Genomic DNA, 23,989 nt, shown 5'->3' with positions numbered 1-23,989 from the left:
ACCATGGTACCACATGTGAGTGGAAACATACATTATTTGTCTCTTTGTGATTTGCTAATTTTACTTAGCATAATGGCTTCAAGATTCATCCATGTAGCATGTGTCAAATATCCTTTTTCTTAAAGATTTATTTATTTATTTGAGAGAGAGAGCAAGAGAGCATGAGTGTGCGAACATGTAAGTTGGGGGAGGGGCAGAGGGAGGGGAACTTAAGCAGATTTCACACTGAGCACAGAGCCTGACATGCGGAGCTCAGATCTCACAACTGTGAGATCATAACCTGAGCCTAAACCAAGAATTGGACGCTTAACTGACTGAGCCAACCAGGCCCCCGAAATTTCTGTTCTCTTTTAAGGCGGAATAATAGTCAATTGTGTGTTCATATTACAATTTGTTTGTTCATTCATACATTGATGGGTTCTTGGGTTGCTTCAACCTTTTGGCTATTGTAAATAATGCTGCCATGAACATGGGTGCAAAGCACAAATACCTTATTAGGTCCTGCTTTTGATTGTTTTGGGTGTATGTCCAGAAGTGGTAGTGTTTAATTTTTGGAGGAACCACCGTGACATTTTCCACAGTGGCTGCACCATTTTTACATTTCCACCACCTATACACAGGAGTTCCACATCTCCATATCCTTGTCAGTGCTTGTTATTTTCTGATTTTGGTTTGTTTTGTTGCTTGAGAATAGCCATCCTAATGGGTATGAAGTGATTATCTCATTGTGATTTTGATTTGCATTTTTTTAAAGATTTTATTTAGAGAGCTCAAGTAGGGGGAAGAGCAGAGGGAGAAAGAGCATCTCAAGGAGACTTGGCATTGAACATGGAGCTCCTGATGCAGAGCTCAATCTCATGACCCTGAGATCATGACCTGAGCCAAAACCAAGAGCAGGTGCCTAACCAACTGAGCCACCCAGATGCCTCTGATTTGCATTTCTTCTTTTTTTGGAAAAAAAATTATTTATTTGAGAGAAGGGCAGAGAGGGAGAGGGAAAGAATCTCAAGCAGATTCTTCCACTGAGTGTGAATCCCGATGTGGGGCTTGGTCTCAAAAATGAAATGATGACCTGAATCAAAATCATGAGTCAGGTGTTCAACCAACTGAGCCACCCAGGTGCCCTCCTTCCCCAATTGGCGTTTCTTAATTAATGATGTTAAGCATGTTTTTAATGTGCTTTTTTGCTGTTTGTGTATCTTCTTTGGAGAAATGCCTATTTAAGTCCTTTGCCAATTTTTAGTTGGGTGGTTTCGTTTTTTGTTGATGAATTTCAAGACTTCTTTATATATTCTGGCTGTCAGTTCCTTAACAGATATATGATGTACAAATATTTTCTCCTGTTCTTTGGATGTCTTTTTACCATGCTGATTGTGTCCTTTGGTGTGCAAAAGTTTTAAATTTTGATATAGTTCAGTTTGTCTATTTTTACTTTTGTCACCCATGGTTTTGGATCTTATTCAAGAATATCATTGTCAAATCCAGCTTTTCCCCTGTGTTTTCTTCTAAGAAGTTTTAACACTTATATCTGTATTGAGTTCATTTGTATAGGGTAAGAGTCTAATTCTTTTGCATATGGATACCTAGTTTTCCCAGCACTGTTTATTGAGAAGACTGCTCTTTCTCTCACTGAATGATCTTTGCACTCTTGTGGAAATTCAATGACCATACATGTAAGGTTTATTTCCGGGCTCTATTCCATTGGTCTGTATGTCTGCCTTCATGCCAGTTTGATTATTGTGCCTCTGTAGTAAATTTTGAAATCAGGAAATGTGAGATCTACAGCTTTGTTCTCCTTTTCAACACTGTTTTTGGCAATTCAGGGTCCTTTGAGATTCCCTAACAATTTTAGGGTGAATTTTTCTAATTCTTCAAAATAAGTAATTGGGATTTTGCTAGGGATTGCATTGTATCTTTAGACTGCTTTGGATAGTATTGACATCTTAACAATAGAAGTCTTCCAATCTGTGAACATTTCCATGTCATGTCTTTGATTTGTGTCTTCTTTCATTTCTTTCAGCAAAGGTCGGTAGTTTTCAGTGTGTAAGTCTGGTCTTTCACTCCTTTTTTTTTTTTTTTTTAAGATTTTATTTATTTGAGAGAGAAAGAGAGAAGAGAAAGCACAGGCGGGGGCAGGGAGAAGAAGAAGCAGATTCTGCTGAGCAGGGAGCACTGTGTGGGACTCCATCCCAGGACCCTGAAATCCTGACCTGAGCTGAAGGCAGACACTTAACTGAGCCACCTGGCACCTCTGATTAAGTTTATTCCCAACTATATTTCTGATGTTACTACAAATGGAATAGTTAACTTCCTTTTCAGATTATTCATTTGTTAGTATATAAAATCAGCTGATTTTGTGTGTTAATTTTGTGTCCTGCAAGTTCAGTGAATTTAATTCTGCTTGTTTATTTTAAATGTGGAGTCTTTATCATTTTCTACATACACAATCATATTATTTGCAAACAGTGATATTTTTATTTTCTCTCAAATTTGGATAGCTTCTATTTCTTTTTCTTGCCTAATTGCTCTCACTAGGACTTCCAGTATTGTGTTGAATAGAAGTGGTGAAAGTTGGCATCTTTTTTCTGATGGTAAAGGAAAAGCTTTCAGTCTTACCATTGAGTATAATATTAGTTATGGGTTTTTCATCCATGAATCTATATTATGTTGAGATAGTTTTCTTCTTTAATAGCTTTTATTTATTTATTCATGAGAGACACACAGAGAGGCAGAGACCTAGGCAGAGGGGAAGCAGGCTTCCCTGCAGGAAGCCCTATGCAGGACTCGATCCTGGGATCACGACCTGAACCAAAGGCAGATGATCAACCACTGAGCCACCCAGGTGCCCCAAGATAGTTTTCTTCTATTCCTTGTTTGTTGACTGTTTATCATGAAAAGTTGTTAAGTTTTTTAAATGCTCTTTCTGCATTAGTTGATACGTTCTTGTGAGGGTGTTTCCCTTTATTGTTTTTTTTTTTCCCTTTATTGTTATTGTAGTTATTACATTATATGATTTTCTTTTCTTTTCTTTTTTTAAGTTATATGATTTTCATACACTGAACCATCTTTGCATTCCAGGAATAAATCCCACTTGGTTGTGGTATCTGATCCATTTTACTATGCCATTGATACTAGTTTACTAGTAATTTGTTGATTTTTAAAAAATCAATGCTTATAAATGATAATACATAGTTTACTTGTAATCTTTGTCTGGCTTTGATATCAATAATATTGGCATTATAGGATGAATTAGAGTGTATTTCCTCCTCTTTGATTTTTTGGAAGATTAAAGTTAACTGTTGGAGTTATCCTCATCCAAGCTCTCTGCCTTACTGTTATTGATAACTCAGATGAAGATACCTTACAGATGCTATGGTGATTTTTAAGATTATCTCATAAAAGAAATATATGAAGATTTTATTCAACTTCACCAGTAATGAAAGGATTATAAATTGAATAAACATGATAATTATATTTCCCCTATCCAGTTGACCCTCAAAAATTGTATTTAGGAAAAAAAAAATTGTATTTAGGTTGTAATATACAATAACTTTGACAGCTCCCAATCTGTCACTGTCTTAACACTAATAATAGGAATGTAAATTGGAACACATTTTCTGGAGCAGAATTTGAGTCTATGTAAAGCCTTAAAAATAATGCATCCTTTGACCCAGCAATTCCATTTATAGTATATTATCCTGAGAAAATTGTCATGGATACATGAAAGAAGTTAGCAGTGCTTTCATCATTATAATAATGCAAAGTTAAAAACCATAATATCCAGAAACAGAATTCAGTAATAAATTGTGGTATACACACACAGCTGTACAGCTATAACATACTGATGTTGGAGAAAATTTTACAAAACATTGTGTAGTATAATCCCATTAATATACTTCTATTGATGCATTATGAAAACCTCTCAATATTACCTGTTAACAGTGGTCTCTTTCTGGATAGTGGTAGTGTGGATTTTTGACATTTTTATTTCTACTACTTCTCTCTCTGTTTTTTAAACAGTAAATGATACTACTTTTATGATAAAATAGGAAAAGGTATTCTATTAGAATTGAAAATGAAATGATGCAAGAAAGCGTAGTTAAATCTTATGGCAGAATCAGTATCTAAAAATAATCTTGGTAGGCTGGGATGATGGACTGAATCCAGTGAAATTTAATCAGGATGGGTGAATTAGATGAGATAGAGTAATAAGCAACTCATATTTCTGAGTTTAAAAAACCAACTATAACAAGTATGCAAAGTGTGAGGTGGGTCCTAATAGCAGCATATATAAAAAACTTAAAGGTTTTAGTGGATACCAAACACCTTCTCTATGTGAGCAGCCAGCAGTTTTCCTACTCTTCTATTGCATTGCACACCCAGCTTAGTCTCTTCATGGGAAACCTCCAGTATTTCTCACTGAGTGATACTCAGTCTTGTCACCATTTGCCCCCATTTGTTTTAGTCATTTCTGACTTTGTTCAACGTTGCTGTCTATTTGGAGTCCTCCTGTTCCTCTCACTTTTGCTTTTTCAAACTTGACCTGTACTTCAGAAATCAGACTTAGGCTTGCTAGAAGCCTTTTTGTCATAGTGCAATCACATTTTACTCAGATTTATTTAATTCTGGGAATTCCATGTGTCGAGATATACAAATCAATAAGGTTTCTCACTTTATGTGCAAAATCTGAAATAATGCAAATCCCCTTCTATAATTAAAAGTGACATAAAAAAGTGACATAATTTCCTTTTGCCATACGACATGCAGATTTAATGATAACTACCAGATACCTTTTATCATGTCTTTGTGAACCACCAGCATTCTAAAGTGTGGGTTGTCAGCACCATTGCCTCAAAAACCTTCCCAGAAGCAGTCTTTTAATGACACTACTTGCAACAAAATGTTAAAGATAGTGTATAGGTGAAAAAAGCAGAATTTAAAAGTATGCTTAAAATAGTTGTAGAATTGTGCATTCTGAGAAGACATGAAGCAAAGCAATGAAGTGTGGGCTCTTTAGCCTGATGACCCTGAATTCAAATTTAAATCCTGAATCCAACACTTACCTACTGGATGACTTAGGGTGAATAACTTAATCTCTCTGTGTCTGTTTCCTCATTAAAAAAAAAAAAAAAAGAAAATATTTTATTAAGTATTGTCTACACTCAATGTGGGGCTTGAATTTACAACCCCGAGATCAAGACTTGCATGCTCTACCAACTGAGCCAGCCAGGCACCCCTCTGTTTCCTCTATTTTAAAATGGGCTCATGATAAATCACCTACTTCACAGGGTTGTTGTAAATTGTGTTAGTAGCATGTAAAACTCCTAGGAGAATGCCTAGCTTATACTATGTGTTCAAAAATACTATGAGTATTCCTTTGGGAATATTAGTCTAGAACCATTTGTTTTTTTTTTTTTATTTTTTATTTATTTATGATAGTCGCACAGAGAGAGAGAGAGAGGCAGAGACATAGGCAGAGGGAGAAGCAGGCTCCATGCACTGGGAGCCCGATGTGGGATTCGATCCCGGGTCTCCAGGATCGCGCCCTGGGCCAAAGCCAGCCGCCAAACCGCTGCGCCACCCAGGGATCCCCTAGTCTAGAACCATTTGAAATTGATTGATTAAGATTTTATTTATTTATCTGACAGAGGGAGCAGTGGGCAGAAGGAAAGGAAGAAGCAGGCTCCCCTCAGAGCAGGGAGCCCAATGCAGGGCTTGATCTTAGGACTCTGAGATCAGGACCTGAACCAAAGGCAGACACTTACTGACTGAGCCACCTAGACACCCCAAAGATTTATTTATTTGAGAGAGAGTGCATGCACACACAGCCATGAGAGCAGGGGGAGGAGCAGAGAGAGAGGGAGAGAGAATCTCGTACAGATTCCCTGCTGAATATGGAGCCTGAAAAATCCCACAACCTCGAGATCATGATCTGAATTGAAATCAAGAGTTGGACACTTTGCTTAACCTACTGAGCCACCCAAGCACCCCATCATTTGAGTTTTAAATTGTAATACATCTCTGCATAAAATATGGCCATTCTGTAAGAAATGCTCCCTTTTTGGGGTACCTGGCTGGCTCAATTGGAAGAACACACAACTCTTGATCTTGAGGTCGTGAGTTCGAGCATGTTGGGTGTAGAAGTTACTTTAAATAAATAAATAAACTTAAAAAAAAAAGAAAAAAAATCCCTCTTTGGTAGTTTCAGAAAATAGGATGCTTCCAATCTCTTTGGAACCATGTAGTGAGGAGTGTAGGTAGAATTCAGATGAGGGTAGATTTTTTTTTTTTCTTCTTCATCAAAAACATGGTAATGTTCATTAAAATTTGGGAAGTTTAGGGGCACCTGGGTAGCTCAGTGATTGAGCGTCTGCCTTTTGGCTCTGGTCATGGGATTGAGTCCTGCATTGGGCTCCCCCAGGGAGCTTGCTTCTCCCTCTACCTATGTCTCTGTCTCTCATGAATAAATAAAATCTTTAAAAAAAAATTGGAGAAGTTTAGAAAAATATTTTTTTTTATAAATTTTTTTTTTTAATTTTTTATTTATTTGTGATAGTCACAGAGAGAGAGAGAGAATGAGGCAGAGACACAGGCAGAGGGAGAAGCAGGCTCCATGCACTGGGAGCCCGACGTGGGATTTGATCCCGGGTCTCCAGGATCGTGCCCTGGGCCAAAGGCAGGCGCCAAACCGCTGCGCCACCCAGGGATCCCCAGTTTAGAAAAATATAAAGACAACACAAACGTGTTCATAATGCTACTACTGTCCCTGTGCTAGCCACATTAGCATTTTAGTTGAGTTCCTTCTGTTTTTTTTTTTCTCTGTACATTACCTTTTTTTATGTACAAATACATTGTGATTATACCACATATATAGAACTGGAGAGTATATAGCCTAGAGAAGAAACTATTGTAGAAATCCAGGTGAGTCCATAGTAAACTATGTTGGAGGCCTGGTTAGGGTCACGGTCTATAGAAATAAGTAAAGTGTAGGGGCAGGAAACAGGTATTTCTGAGGTTGATCAATTTGAATCAACAAACTTTGGGGCAATGGTGTCAAAGATAGGTTTTTTTAGCTCTAGCTCTTGAAAAAAGAGGCAGATGGAACATAGGAGGAAGAGCATATTTGCTCGGGAAGATGTTTTGGACATGTTGAGTTTGAGAATTGAGTAGGACATTCAGATGGAAATGTCTAATAGGCAGTTGTCTAATATAACAAAGACTTGAGAAGTAATCTGCCTGGGATGCGAATGAGAGCACCCAGGCATGCCATAAAAATGCCATTAAAATGTTGAAAATTATCAAAGATAGCGCCTATAGAGATACAGATGTATTTGATCTTTCAGTATACCTTGCTTTTTAAGGGCAGGTAGTTAGCCATAGTATTGCCCACATAGTAGGCGTTTGTGGAATAAAGGAGTTAACTGAAACAAAGAGAGGGGCCATTAATTTGGTCTCTGTCGAATCCTAATGAACTTGAGGGAGTCATATTTATTATTTATCTTCCCTTTCTCTTTCAGTTTTGTTGGTGTCTAAAATTTAAATTTCTAAGGAAAAGTAAGAACTCTATTTTTCTTTACTGCTTCTGATGGAATTTTGTTTACATGAGATACTTAAAATGTTATTTGGATGGCTATAATTCATTCAACTTAATCTTGAATTTTTAAAAAGATTTTATTTATTTAGAGAAAGCATGAGCAGGGGGGAGGAGCAGAGGGAAAAGCAGGCTCCCTGCTGAGCCTGATGTGGGGCTAAATCCCAGGACCCCGGGATTATGAACTGAGCTGAAGGCAGATGCTCAACTGACTGAGCCACTTAAGCACTCCATTCTTGGATTTTTTAAAAACAGGTGATAGTGAGGAAGATTGTTCCAGTGATTGTTCAAATGCTCAGGGTATGTCATAATGGATATGTTAAAGAGACCTATTTATTTTTTAATTTAATGTAATTTAATTTTTATTTTTAAAAATTTTATTTATTCATGAGAGACGGGGGTGGGTGGTGGTGCAGAGACACAGGCGGAGGGAGAAGCAGGCTTCATGCAGGGAGCCCGACGTGGGACTCGATCCCGGGTCTCCAGGATCACGCCCTGAGCTGATGGTGGCGCTAAACTGCTGAGCCACCCAGGCTGTCCTAAAGAGACCTATTTAATTGGACTAACACATGAGGGTGAAGATTCAGGAATATAAAAATGTATAAATCAGTATAGGGCACGCTGTAAACAAAAATACCCATGGGGCATTGAATATTTGAAATTGTGTTACTTGTGGAAGTCTTAATGGAATGTCAGTGTCAGAAAGTACTAGATTAGTGTCAGGAGCATTCTGAGTGGGAAGGTGGACTGAAAAGACCTACCTCATCTATATGCACTCTGCCCTTCTCTTTGTATATACTTCAGGCAGCAGTTGGTTAATTTGCATGTGTGGTTTCAACTGTCACACTGTGTTGACTCATTCTGAAAGCTCCATGAGGATAGGCCCCCCATGTCTTTTTCCCCAGCACCTTGCAGTCTAGGTTAGAGTAAGCTATCCGTAAATATTTGTCCAGTGGATAAAATGGTGAATGAATCAGCAAACATTTAGTGAGACTTGAGAATGTCCTGTGGCAGTGGAAGTGAGTAAATTGTTAGGCCTGTAAAGATTGATAACATAATATCTGACCTCAGGGAGCATAAAATCTGGTATTGAGTATAAATTTGTCAAGCTCTCTGGATTTAGATTAACCAGTACAGACAATAATTAATTTGCTGACCTGAAACAGACTTTGTTTGTAACAAAGATTTTAATAAATTTCTTGAGAGATTGTGTGAACTCTTATTTACATAACAGATAAGTACATATTCTGCATTCCTTCTCCGTACTCATTCAGCTGCAGAAAAAGGATTGTTATGGGGTTGGTTTTATGATCCTTTGGGTTTTGGGTTTTTCTTTTTTAAGATTTTATTTATTTGAGAGAGAGAGGGAGAGAGCAAGAGAGAGAATGAACAGAGGGAGAGGCAGATGGGGAGGGAGAGGTGGACACCCTGCTGACCAGGGAGCCCAGATGCAGGGCTCTATCCCAGGACTTTGGGAACATGAACTGAGCTCAAGGTGCTCAACGGACTGAGCCACCCAGGCGCCCTTGATCCTCTGTTACTAAGTTTTTGCTTTTATTAAAATTTGGGACTTGATTAAATAAGGACAAAATACTCTTCCAAAAATACAGAAGGAACTCACATTTCTAAAGTGTGGTACAGCAGCAAGACACTTATTTGAATTGATATACTAAAATAAATGGCTTGATCTTCAGATATGCAAAGACCAGATAATCTAATGTGTTAGCTAAGAGAGTTTTTACTGTATATGGTATGCTTGTTTATCATGTAGTTCCTTTAAGGTATTTTTTTTAAGTAATCCAGATTATTCAGTTCTTAATTATCAGAATAGATATAGATAGGGACTGTTACTTTGGGAACTAAAACTGCAGAAAATCCAGTGGAATCCTGCCGTGCTACCACAGCTACTTGTGGTTCTTCAAGCAGAAAAATAAAAGACAGGAAGTCACAACTTTTTGAAGAAATTATTGGAGGGGTAATAAATTCAAATCATATGTAATTCACTCAGGATAAAGCTACCCTCTAAAAATAAGACTTTACTATAGAAGTAGCCCCAACCAAGGAATTAGGACTAGCTCAGTCAGAATATGTATTCTAGAGGAAAAAACTTGTATCCTGCCTATGCATAATTCAAGTGGTAACCTAACTTGATAATATCAATTGACCATAAGCAAAACCTAATCAATTGTTAGAAGAAGGTATCTCTATATAATAGAAGAGAGTACAACTCTGAGGAACCTGGAGTGTCCCCAAACAAGAATTTAGTAGTCATTTTGTAGAATTGTCCAAAGAGAACATAAGCCAGCTTTCCACCATCATTTAAACAAATTATTGTGTTGAACACATGTAGTTTATCAGGCTTGATTGTATTTCATTTTCCTTTGTTTTAGATTTCATACTCACCAGATACTCTCTTAGAAAATCATAGTATGGGTAACAGGGTACTCTGGAGGGTAGTATGACTATATTATAAACATAAATTAGTATTTGGTCTGTATGTTAATTTTTAAAAACTTAGTTAAAAATATATAACATCATTCTTTCACAAATTGGTTAGTGAGTGTAAATCAAGCCTAATCAGTTCTATGGGTGCAGGAAAAAGTGAATTTGATGGAGCTATAGAGCTGAGGATCCATACTCAGGAATAAGTCTCTTTTTGTAGAAGGCGGGGGATCATAGTCTTATTCTTGGATACCCAGTGCTTGGCACATGGTTAGTGCTTAGTTTAATGTATTAATGAAACTCATTATTGAAATTCAGAGATCAAAACTCCAGACCAACTGTCTGTGAGAACAACTACAGACATTTTATGGCTCTACTCTTTAGATTTATTCTCATGTCAAAAGAGCAGTTCTGGCTTTTCTGTAACTCAGCAGAAACAATTCAGTAAGTGATGAAAATAGAATCCTCTAAATAAACCAGAGCCTAAAAAGGCAAATAAAAGGTGTATGCATTTATTCGAAAAAAGAAGAGGGACCATGCATTTGAGAAAGAAATCTGCTTCATTATTTTTATTTTTTAATTGATACTTTAATTTTATTTTTTTTTTAGACATTATTGCAATATGCAAACAACAAGAATGCCTCAGAACATATGGTGTATCTTCTGGAGGTGTATCGACTTGCCATCCAAAGCTTTGCCAGTGCACGCCCATATTTAACTACTGAATGTGAAGATGTCCTGTTAGTGCTTGGCAGATTAGTACTGTAAGTTTAAGTACTTAAGTCGCTGATAAAGTTGAGTACTTTCGGTTGCGATGTTTGCCTGACTTCTCTTTACTGTGATATCACGTTATTCAGAGCACCATTAAAGTCATACCTTTGAATGAAATTTCCTTTGCTTTGAGCCTTCATACTCTGGTTCCCAGGAGATAAAGTACAAGTGAAGTTCCAGCCAAACAACATAATCTTTAATTGCCTCCAGAATCTCTTCCTCAGGCTTAGCATCCAAGAATGATACATTTTCTTCCTGTCCTTAGGTATAGATCAATATGAGTGACAGAGTGCCTGGAAACTGTAGTGGTCTTTGAGGATCATTTTGGGGGGGAAATACTGTGACATTGTGCCATTCAGCTATATTATTTGAACTAAGAATAATTTTACTAGCAGAAAATAACAGGGTATATATATAAGATTACCACCCTGAGTCCATGATAATCTAGCTGCTGTTTTAATATTTGACGGCCTAGTGGCAGATAAAATTATAGCTTTCATTTAATTTTCATCTGTAAACTGAAAAGGCACAATAGCTATTCAGCTTTTAGATTGGGTTAGCTTACAGATTGTTTGGGAGGGTAACTTCTAGTCTAGGTGGTCTTGATTTGTTAGAGCTAAAGATTTGGCCTTGCTAGTCTTTCTGTTTCCTCTGCAAGTGACAAGAACCTACATAGATGACAGTTATATATATTTATCTTTATCAGCTGAATTAACAATAGCATGAGCTCCTGATTTTGTCTTCTGGACTCAGAATGGTTCCTATTTGGGTACCCTCCTACATCCTAATAAACTAAATAAAACTGCTTGGAATGTGATTTCTAAAAAGAATATATTACCAGATGTTTTAAAGCCCAATGTAATTATAAAGCCTCCTGGTTTTTCTTTTTTCTCTTTTTTAAAGTTGAAAAGCCAATATAACAATGTTGAGGAAAAATGTAAAGAATAAGAAACAAATTTCAAATAATCTAAACAAATGTAAAATGTGTATTCAGTATTCCTGTCATACTATATTTTATTATGCTTATAACCACATTTATATACTGACTTCATTATTTTACATTATAGGAGTTGTTTTGAATTACTGCTTTCAGTGTCTGAAAGTGAACTGCCATGTGAAGTCTGGGTACTCTTCCTACAGTCTCTACAGGTGAGTTGATTTGGACTCAAAAAAGATCTCTGTTTAGATACCCAAGATACCTGGTTAATTTCTCCTAGCAAACTGAAATTGAAAGCTTGGAAGAAAAACAAGTGTATTGTATATTTGTATTAAGTTCATGAGATTTTGAGAAAGAGGTCTTCCAAATGAAAGAGGTGTGTTAAAAAATTGTTTTTGTCTTTCATTTGGTTTTGTTAGCCTTTATATAGCTTAGAAATCAGCGCATGTTTTCATTATTCAAAAACAAAGTTTTAGACAGAATAAAGCTATTAAAAAATGTAAAATTATATTTGGTTACAAAGTAGCAATATTTGGATCATTCTTAGTATACTTGTCTAGTAATTTCCCCTAACATTTCAGGGATTATGTCTAGCATTTTAAGTCTCTCAGACAACCAGAATAGTCATCATAGATTCTGTTCATGCATTTTACTTGCAGGAGAGCTACATTGGCTCTCATATTGACTTGATTATCAGCTTGCTTATAGGTGAGCACATCAGAAAGTAGCAAGTTACGGAGGGTAGAATAGGATAGGAGGAAAATTTGCTTGTTACTGATAGAGACAGTAAAACTATTGCAAAAAATAGACGCAATAGTAATAACTATCATCATTTGTTACCACTGTATACTAAATACTGCTCTACTGTTTTATATCTTTTTTTTTTTAAGATTTTATTTATTTATTCATGAGAGACACAGAGAGAAAGGCAGAGGGGGAAGCAGGCTCCCTGCAGGGATCCTAATGCAGGACTCGATCCCAGGATCACGCCCTGAGCCAAAGGCAGACGCTCAACCACTGAGCCACCCAGACGTCCATGTTTTGTGTCTTTTAATCAAGTTACAAACTTTACAATGTAGGGATCATTTGAATCTCCATCTACAAATGGGGAGACAGGCATAGAGTGTTAATTAGCTGCCCAAAGTTATACTTCGATTTATAACCACAGCTTGCTTTTTGCTAGCTGCTCCTCAAGAACACAAACTCTGTGGTAGCCTGGATGTGTTTCATGTAGGCACAAGTAAAGATCTGCATATTAACAGACATACTTCATTATCTGGAAATTTCTTTCCTTTGGGATATATAACCCAAAATGAGATGATGATAATGTTAATCTTTCTCTTTTGGGGGAGAAGAGGATTTTTTGGGTCACGTCCTTGGCCTATTTTAATCCCTGCAATGCAATCCTAATTTCACATATTCATACAGCTGCTAAAATCATCTTTCATACATAACACACTGATTTTGTCATACTATGTTTTGAGGCTTGCTAGTAGTTTTGTCCCGGCATATGACAGTCCAGAAGGGCAAATCTCATTACTCTTCTTAGAGCTGTTACTGTTATTTATAGTAGTATCCTTTGTAGAGAGAATACTGTCCTATTTCTTTATTATTTTCTTAGAGTGTATGCCTGCATAAAATCGTTGCCTTTTCCCTCTACCTGCATAACTTTTTCCACAGGATATATTTTTGAATATGTGTTCAATAAAATCAATGCAGTAGAGGTACAGATAGATATAAGACGTGGTCCTTATTAAAATCTGAAAGGTAAAACCCTGAAGTTTCCTTATTTCAGTGTTAAATGGACAAAGCAGCAGATAGTTTTGAAGAAAGTTTTGGTAAAAGAATAGTTTTATCAGAGCAGGCCACAAACATAACACACTCATTTCACTGTTTTCAGCTTGTAGAACCCTTCCAGATGTTTTGCCTACGGATATGAAAATATACCCTGAAATAAGTCTTCTAATAAAAATGAGATCTCATTTTTTGCAACTTTTTTAAACCTAATTTTATCATGGTTGTATGTCTAGGTTTGTATATATAGGTCTCCCTTATTTTATGATTGCCTGTGATTCTGTTAGGTGATTACACCATAAATTATTTGGCCACATCTCTGTTATTATAAATCATGCTAGAGTGAACTTCTTGTGCTAGTACTTCTGTATTGTAGATTTTAAACTGTGGACTAGTATATTTTTTACCTTAACAAATTTAAGTTTTAAAATGATTTTTAAATTCTGCCATAGTTTTTAAAGACTTTAATATTACTTTTTTAAAAAAGATTTTATTTATTTAGTCATGAGAGACAGAGAGAGAGAGAGAGAGAGAGGCAGAGACACAGGCAGAGGGAGAAGCAGGCTCCATGCAGGGAGAGAGAGAGAGAGAGGCAGAGACACAGGCAGAGGGAGAAGCAGGCTCCATGCAGGGAGCTCAGTGTGGGACTCGATCCTGGGTCTCCAGGATCACGCCCTGGGCTGAAGGCGGTGCTAAACCGCTGAGTCACCTGGGCTGCCCCCTAATATTACTTTTTAAAAGTAACTTTGCTATAGTAGAGGATTATACACATCATTCTTATGCAGAATACACTGTAGTTTGAACAGATGAAAAATAGAAAGTTGTTTTTATTTTTTTAACCCAGACTGTGGCTGTTTATTTTAGTTGCTGTAGATGGTATTATTTCTGCCAAAGTGTGATGATACAGGTCTGTTAGATATTGTATATAAGGTGACCAGACCCTGCAAATTCTGAAATTTGTATATGGAATCTTATTCTTCACTGTAGGATAAATGTCTCTTATCCTAAGTTAAGGAGAAAGAAGCCTGAGTACAGTTCAAGCCCTTAAAGGAAAAATTGCAGCATTGATTCAATATTGCTATTAGTAAACTGTTAATTAGAAATATCACTTTCTGTGTCAATTCTAAATTTTAAACCCTTTCTCTACAGAAAGTAACTCAGCATATTGGGAATGCATGTGTTAAAAACCTATCATTTTGACATTAGGAGACAAATTAATTTTATTTCTTATATTTCACTTATGTGAATATAAGATTATATACTTAGGTCTGTGAACATCATTAACTTTTATTTCCAAAGAATATTGCTATAAATGGAAGCTTATGTTTTTTGAGAATTTCGGCAGTCTAAAATAGAGAAAACATTAAAATTTTAGAATATGGGAATAACCAATAACATTCACTAGTAATAGAGGACAGTGACATATACTTAAATCATTTATGTCAACTTGTATTTCTGACCCCTTTCTCCTGATCCTTTGTGTACATAAATATTTTAAAGAACAAATTATTGGCAATATATTTTGTTTCTGAGGAGATAGAATGATAGCTACTAACCTAGACTTTCCATGATATTTTATGTATAGCCACTTTTCATTTAAAAAGTCATTTGTGGGACGCATGGGTAGCCCAGTGGTTTGAGTATCTGGCTTTGGCCCAGGGCATGATCCCGGAGTTCACATTGGGCTCCCTGCATGGAGCCTGCTTCTCCCTCTGCCCATCTCTCTCTCTCTCTTTCTCTCTCTCTCTCTCTCGAGTAAATAATATCTTTTTTTAAAAAAAGTCCTTTGTTAGAAGAATTTAAACAAAAAATATATCAATTGGCATCATTACATAATATTCCTATTAGAAGGAATAGCTTGCCTTTGTGAATACTTCAGAATCCTTTAAAAGAAAGTTGAACGGTGGGCCTTAAAATAGTCTAGTAATGTGAAATTGTAAATTGAATTGTGATAATTTTACCTAAGGAGAATTTAGGAAAACATTTTAAAGGTGCCCTTTAATTTAGTGGAATCACTCTAGTTTCATTTTTTTAAGAAAAAACTAACAATTCACAAAGCTTTGAGGATAGGTTTTTTTTTTAACCCTTATTTCTTCTTAGAAAATCCAAGGTAATGGTCCTTTCTGTGGACGTTCAGATACATTGAAAAGGCAAAACTATTTTATATATTGCTTACTAGCCTGTTTGTGGATGTGCTATTTTTGTTTTAGGAGTCACATGATGCATTATTGGAATTTGGGAATAATAACCTACAAATATTGGTTCACGTTACCAAGGAAGGGGTGTGGAAAAACCCAGTTCTTCTTAAAATTCTGTCTCAACAGCCAGTAGAAACAGAAGAAGGTAAGCCTCAAAACTTGACTGACTATATTGAAGGAAGGTTTAGCTCTTAGAGAGTTAGAATTGATTAATGGAATAAAAATTTGTGAATATCACCTGTGTATCTATACCCCTCTCCTTTAAATAGTAAACACTAACCTTAAGCATTTAATGTTTTGCCTGAGGATTCTTGCATTTTTAGGTAGTGTTTTAAATATCCCTTGTACTTACTTTAAAATGTTGCATTGAGTAACAATGTTCAAAGTTCCTGAGATACAAATGAGTAATCTGTTTCTAGTCTTCCTTATATGATAGAACTTTATTGCCCATATGTTGTTCACTGGTTACTACAACTAAGGACCATGAAAAAAATTGCTTTTTGATTTAAACTTATGAAATATTGGAATTTAGCATTTTGTAAAGAAATGCAAAGAATGGAAACTTTTATTTGCAAAATTGTCAGTTTAAGACCAGAAGATTTGTGGGTTTGAATTGATACTTGCATTTTAGACACAAAAAATTATCTCATTTGATACCACCAATTATGATTTCATTTGCTTTAAGGTAGTAGAAAATTAAAAGGATCACATTCTGTTAAATATATATTTCTGGAATAAAAATGAGATTGAGAAGAGTTTTTATACTTTTGGTATGTCTTTAATTTAGGTCTTAAACAGACCATTTGAATATTGATGCCTTAAAATATCCCAGTTAGCTTATTCATTCATCAGGTTTGACAGCCTACTGTATTCACACTGTTTGGTTTTTCTGTATAGTGAGAAGATTGGCAATAAGAGTACTTATTCTTGGTTCCTTCTCTCTGCTATCTACTGCTTATTAGTCACACTGACAAAGGGGAAAAAAGAATAAGAGAAAGAGCTATTTAATAGAAAACGATTGATTTTATTGTTTTCTGTTGAGGTTCCAGTAAATGTCATCCCTTCGTAGATATAAGCAGATGGAGGCTAAAACCACCTTTCTTATTAATAAAAGTTGCTTAGAGGATAGAGCCAAATAGTTTCAGAAGAATCCCAGAATTAGGCAGATCCCAGTCCAGATAGGGCTTGACTAGGGCCAAGAAGAACACTTAACTCTCATACTTTCTAGAGGCAGGCCTAAATAAACTCAAGACAAAAAAGGATAGAGTGGCATTAAAGGTCCCCACTTTATTTTCTCATGATGTACTAATCAAATACATCACCCTACCTCAGGAGTAAACCGCAATTTCTTTTTACATAGAAAAATATCAAGAGATGAGGAGAAGCACCCTTCACCTGATAACCTTGTGGTATTCTGTCTATTCAAAGATTAATTAAGGCCCCACTATCTATAAGATTCTGAATGGGTACAGAACACCTACATATCTAAGGGATTATTCTGTGAACTATCATATAAGTGATGGGTAGCCTATATAGTCTGCCTATTTTCTCAGTTACTCTTACCCTAATTTCAGGTCAGGAGATTAGGAAACTTCCTTTATGGCTCCACTGCCCTTATAGCCCAGGTTTTAACATATATTTGAAACTAGAAAGCAGTGACCATCGTCTTATTGATGAGTGTTTTGGGGCATTTCTGCTGGGCATAGTCAGCAGGAAATAGTAGGTTCTCCCACCCAGGTTTTAGCCCAGATACTGAAGGCCTTTCCACCTCAGGCCACCCCAGCATCCTATCACAGAAGATGGGGATGGTGAGACCAAGCCCAGCTAAGGCTACACTGGTGGTTCCCATCCTGACCCCCATGACTCACGGAACCACTCCTCCCCACAGTAGTGATGGCAGTAGCCACCTGGATCCAGGCAGCTCACAGACCAGGAGACTTCAGCCCACTGACAACAGTGGGGACCCTCCCCACATGCCATTATAGAGTGATTCTAACTCCAACTCAAAAACACCCAGAGCTACCATTTGGTATCTGCTAGTTTTTCCAATTGACCTCTACCCCTTCCAGCACCCTTCTCCCCTTACTTTGCCATAACTTGTGACATCAAAACAATGGCTTTTCCCCCCTTTTCCTTGAGACTCAGGAGGGCCAAAGCCATAGCCTTTTTTTTTTTTGCTTTTTTCTTTTCCCTCTCTCCCCTACCAATGGTTGTAAGAGAGTTCCATCCTTGTTTAGAGTCACTAACTCCTTTCCCTAAATGAGGCTGACAAGGAACCAGCTCCTATACCTCCTTCCAGTTGTTTTTATTTCCCACTCCAGTTTGTTTTTTGTGTCCCTTAAACCATCTACCTCTGAAGCCATTTTGTGGCTTGTCATGTGCCACTTGACCCTCTAGTAAAAACAAAAATGGGCTTTCCTATTAAAAAAGAAAGAAAAAGGGCTTAAAAAAAAAAAAGATTTTATTTATTCAGGAGACATGGAGAGAGAGAGAGGCAGAGACACAGACAGAGGGAGAAGCAGGCCTCATGGAGGGAGCCCAGTGTGGGACTCGATCCCGGGTCTCCAGGATCATGCCCCGGGCCAAAGGTGGGCACCAAACTGCTGAGCCACCAGGGATCCCCAAAAGGGCTGTTTTTAACTGGACCTTAAATGTTACCATTTTTTATACAATGTAGTATACACAAGGTAAACTGTTGTGATGTTTGCAATTTATTTTTAAATAGCTCAGGAAAAGAAAAGCTAAGTAAAAGGACAAAAACGGTTCAATTGTTGAATCTAGATGGAAGAAAGAATATATAATTAAAAATTATTTTGTAGTGGGGTGCCTGGGTGGCACAGTCAGTTGAGCATCTGACTCTTGGTTTTGGCTCAGGTGGTGATCTTGGGGTCATGGAATTGAGCCCTGCATAGGGCCCCATGCTTAGCAGCATGGGCTTGGGCTTCTCTCTCTCTCTCTCCCTTTGCCCCTCCCACTTGTACATACTCTTTCTCTCTAAAATAAATAAATGAAAAAAAATTTTAAAGTACTAAAATGACAGAAAGGATACAGGATTTCCTGCCCAGGATTTCCTTTTTAAAAACAAAGTTGAGGGGCACCTGAGTGTCACAGTCAGTTAAGCATCTCACTCTTGGTTTCAACTCAGGTTGTGGTCTCAGAGTTGTAAGATGAACCCACATTGAGTTCCATGCTTACTGCAGAGTCTACTTGAGATTTTTCTCTCCCTCTTCCTCTGCCCCTTCTGCTTGCGCTTCTTTATTTCTAAAATAAATAAAATAAATCTTTCAAAAATTGAATAAATAAAAAACAAAGTTAAGATACATAACTTGAAATGAATTTTAAAATTCAAGATTGGGGGCAGCCCGGGTGGCTCAGTGGTTTAGTGCCTCCTTCAGCCCAGGTTGTGATCCTGGAGACCCAGAATCGATTCCCATGTCAGGCTCCCTGAGTGGAGCCTACTTCTCCCTCTGCCTGTGTCTCGGCCTCTCTCTCTCTGCTTCTGTGTCTCTCATGAATAAATAAATAAAATCTTTAAAAAAATAAAATAAAATGCAAGATTGGGGCGCCTGGTGGCACAGTTAGTTAAGTGTCCAACTCTTGTTTCAGCTGAGGTCTTGACCTCAGGGTCATGATATTGAGCCCTGCATTGGGCTCTGTGCTCAGCGAGGAGTCTGCTTGAGACTCTTTCTTCCCCTGCCCCTCCCTCTATGTGCATGCAGTCTTTCTCGTCCTCTCTCAAATAAATCTTAAAAAATAAATGAAATGCAAGATTGGTTTGTGTGTTAATTGATACAGGGACACCTGGGTGGCTCAGTGGTTGGGCACCTGCCTGCGGCACAGGTCGTGATCCTGGGATCCAGGATCGAGTCCCATATCGGGCTCCCTGCGAGGAGCCTGCTTCTCCCTCTGCCTGTGTCTCTGCATCTCTCTCAGTCTGTGTCTCATGAATAAATAAATAAATATTTTAAAAAATAATAGTAATTAAAAAAATAAAAGTTGATAGAGTTGTGTAACTTGTTCTAGTATATTGGGTAAAGTAGAAATAATAGCGACAATTTAGAGTTCATTATGTTGTAACCACCATGTTAATGCTTTTCATATCTCATTTAGTCCATAAACCAGGAAGAGATTACACATGCCCAAGGCCACATAGTTAAAATAGGGAGGCAGAATTTGAGCCCAGGTGAAGAGGTTTTAAAATTTTTTTTTAAGCTTTTATTTATTTATTCATGAGGGACACAGAGAAAGAGGCAGAGGGAGAAGCAGGCTCCATGCAGGGAGCCCGATGTGGGACCCAATCCTGGGACTCCAGGATTATGTCCCTGAGCTGAAGGCAGAGCTCAACTGCTGAGCCACCTAAGTGTCCTGAGATACTAAAAATTTTTGACTGAAGAGTGATAACCACTCAGCTGCTAAATATATGGTTTTATTAAACCCTTCTAATATGTAAGGCATCGTGCTTACTGCTGTAGGGAACACAGAAGTTAACAAGATGTGGTATTTGTTTACAAATTGTTGATGGTGTAGTAAGGGAGATGACAGAAACAAATAGCAGCAGCTAGTATTGAGCATTTACTCTGTGCCTGGCTCTGTACTAAGTATCTTATCTGCATTACTGGTATTTCATTTATGATTCCTTCAGCTCTGTGAGGTGGATATTACTAACTTTTTTTTTTTTTATAGATAAAGAAACTTGAGGCTCAGAGAGGTCAGTTAATTTGCCCAAGGGTCTCACAGCTAGTATGTGCCAGTCATAATTCAGCCTCATATTAGTGATTCCAAAACCTGAGATCTTAACCTCTTTAAACTGTAATCCTTTATTCCTATGGTTAAAGAGAAAATAAGTGTGGTGAAAGAAGTAAAATGCTGTGAAAATTTAGAAGAGAGTGGCTTGTATAGATACATACCTGTACTTATGGTGGGATTTGTGACTCTGCTTAACCTGGTAGGACAGATAAACAGCAGAATCTGATGTTGGGTAGGATAGGATATTGGGGTGACAGATGTGGCAGGAAGTAGGATGGAAGAATTAGATTGGAGAGTTTAAAGAATCGCTAGGATACAATAAGGATATAATAATAATTGAGGGACAGAGTTGGCAAGGAAGTATAATGCCAAAATTTTTCTGTATGATTAAGAGAATACCATTACTGAAAATAGAAGTAAGGAATAAGGAGATATTTGAGTGGGAGATATGATTATGAGTTCATTTTGTGGAATTTAGGGTCTGTGGGACTAAAATAGAAAAATCTAAGTGAAAGTGATCTGTTTTCTGTACATACTTTTTGACCTTGACTAGCTATTAGAGTACCTATGGAATTTATTTTATTTTTTAAAAGATTTTATTTATTCATTTGAGATACATGCGTGCGCGCACACACACAGCATTAGCAGGGAAGAGTGGCAGAGAGAGAAGCAGACTCCCTGCTGAGCCAGGAGCCCAACATGGGGATCGATTCCAGGACGTGGAGATCCGACCTAAGCCGAAGGCAGACACTTAACCATCTGAGCTACCCAGGCACCCCTAGAGTATCTATGGAACTTAAAACCAACACACACATTCACTCCCTCCCCCCATTCCAGCTCCAGGCTTCACCTGCTAAACCAAAATCTGCAGAGTTGAAGCTCTAGAATCTAGACCCTTTGAAGTACCACAGGAAATGAGCACCTTCTTGCCTATATAGAATGAATTATATTTAGTGGGGGAAAAAATAGGTCCTCTGTACTCAAAATATTTCTGGAATGATAAATAAGAAATTGGAAAGTTACTGTTTTTTAAGAGGAAGACTGGAAGAATGGAGTTAGGGCAGAAAGGAGACAATGTAATTGTACACCTTTTTGGGCTTTTTGCATTTTGTGTCATGAGCATATGCAGTATTACCTGTTTTTGAAAAAATTTTAAAAGCTTTATAAACAATAGCCAAACTGTGGAATGAGCCCAGCTGTCCACCGACTGAAGAATGGATAAAGAAGATTGTGTGTGTGTGTGTAAAATGAAATATTACTCAGCCATCAAAAAGATTGAAATCTTGCCATTTGCAACAATGTGGATGGAACTAGTGTACTCTGCTAAGCAAAATAAGTCAGAGAAGACAAATACCATTCATTCATGTGTGAAGTTTAAGAAACAAAACATATCAATCTGAGGGTGGGGGGTAACGGGGGCTATCAAACCATAAGAGACTTAACCATAGAGAACAAAATGAGGATTGATGGAGGGAGGTGGGTGGAAGATGGGCTAAATGGGTGATGAGTTTTAAGGAGGGCACTTATGAGGAGCACTGGGTGTTGTATATAAGTGATGAACCACTGAATTCTCTTGAAATCAATATTGCACTGTATGTTAACTAGCTAGAATTTAAATTTTTTGAAAAAATGAAAAACTGTACAGTTCTGCAATTAAGACTGAGCCAATGGTTTATCCTCCCTGAGTTCAGTGATTTATTATTAATATTAATGATTTCTACTCCATGTATAGCCTGTAGACATAGCAGCGTGGGCATCATCTGAGAGGCTTGTTAGAAAAGCAAAATCTCAGGTCCCATTTCAGACCTACTGAATTAGAACCTGCATTTTAAAAGGATACTCATGGTTATTTAGAAGGCACTTTCAAGTTTGAGAAATACTCTTTTAGATGAAACACTTAAAGCAGTTTGTTTGTTCATGACTTGTCTTAGCATACAGTATTCTCACCTCTGTTTTTTAAATAATGGTATATAATGACGTCACATATTGAGTATCTGTTATTCGTAAATCTAGGGATTGTCTGGAACACTGTAAAAGTCAGTGCTTGGGTGCTTAATATTTAGTAGTGCTCAGAGCAGCATTTTCCAAAGTGTGTACTGAACCAGGAACATATATTTTACATTGTACTAATAATATGTGTAAAAGGGTTCTCTGGTCAAATCAGTTTGGGAGACATTGGGTTAAATAAAAGTGAACAGTTTTCTTTATTGCAGGACTGTTCAGAGATTTGACCAAGGAATCCTTTTTTTTTCTAGGACTATCTCTCAGGTCTTTTGGTCGGTGGAACACACTTTGAGAAATTCCTGGTTTAGAGGAAAGAACACCACTGGCTTTGGAATCCTTGGCAAGTTACCTAATTTCTCTGAATATTAATTTTCCTAACCTTAAAGTGGGGATAATAATACTTGCCTTGGTGGTGGTGTGAAGAATAAATGAAAGGTATATTAGAAACACTCAGCCTAAAGCTTGGTACCTCATAAAAGTGTTCAAGTGGTAGTTGTTAATATTACATAGGTTACGTCTTTTTCTTGCACTTAACGCTTATGGTTCATTTCTGTATTCCTTAATATCCTTATCAGAAAGTGAGGGAAGAGAAAGTCAAATAATTAATTTTGATAAAATGTTAGTAGTTTTATGAAGAGGTTTGGTGTTCAGAATAAAACTACTAAAGTAATGTGGGAATCATTAGCAAATTTAGTTTATTTTGCTCTCTGCTCTATTAGATGAATATTGAGATCAGAATAAACTTCCCAAGTTATATCAACTGAATGTTTATTCACTAAAAACGAACCAACAACAAAAGATACCAAACTTGCATTTTAACCTTGACATGTTATGAGGTATGTTACCAGATTTTTATTTTTCTTCTTTTCTAGTCAATAAATTGATTGCACAAGAAGGACCTTCCTTTCTACAAATGCGAATAAAACATTTGTTGAAATCTAACTGCATTCCTCAGGCCACTGCTTTATCAAAACTATGTGCAGAATCTAAAGAAATTTCAAATGTGTCGTCTTTTCAGCAAGCCTATATCACATGCTTATGTTCCATTCTCCCTAATGAAGATGCTATTAAGGAGGTGAGTAAAGCAAATTACTATGAATTTAATAGATTTTTATAAATGTCATATGGCAGGATGAAAACCAAGACTTTTTTTTTCTGACTACTGAAAAGTACCATTTTAATTGCATATAGCTGTTCAACAGATTGAGTATAAAGTTGTCCTGTAGGTGGATTTGAAAAGTAGATAATTAAAAAATATACAGATGGGTATTTATGTGTTTGGGCAATGGTTTGCTTTGAAATCTTCAAATGTGAAAGCTTTTGTTTTTAAGTAATGCTTTCTTGTATTTGGGAAACGCAGGAATTATTAATACTGACATCAAGAGATAAACTAAAGAGAATGGCACTTAGCTTAAGTTACTTCATACATACTGTCATACATACTGTAAGCAGAGAAGTACAGAGCTTTAGAACCCAGAAATACATTTTGAACTCTTATTAAATGGA

The 23,989-nt window shown here is 37.0% G+C and overlaps 1 protein-coding gene across 1 annotated transcript in view; it reads left to right on the top strand.

Moving 5' to 3' along the window:
* Positions 1 to 23,989, top strand: part of RLF (RLF zinc finger) — a 91,725-nt gene that overhangs the window by 22,854 nt on the left and 44,882 nt on the right. Inside the window, exons 2-5 of the mRNA XM_025419786.3 lie at positions 10,643 to 10,797; positions 11,872 to 11,953; positions 15,746 to 15,878; positions 23,356 to 23,558. Coding sequence (XP_025275571.1) covers positions 10,643 to 10,797; positions 11,872 to 11,953; positions 15,746 to 15,878; positions 23,356 to 23,558 — 573 coding nt within the window. The remainder of the gene's footprint in view (positions 1 to 10,642; positions 10,798 to 11,871; positions 11,954 to 15,745; positions 15,879 to 23,355; positions 23,559 to 23,989) is intronic.

The sequence above is a fragment of the Canis lupus genome, chromosome 15 (assembly GCF_003254725.2).
Source record: "Canis lupus dingo isolate Sandy chromosome 15, ASM325472v2, whole genome shotgun sequence".
Classification (NCBI taxonomy): domain Eukaryota; kingdom Metazoa; phylum Chordata; class Mammalia; order Carnivora; family Canidae; genus Canis; species Canis lupus.
This window is presented reverse-complemented; position numbering and strand designations above follow the sequence as displayed.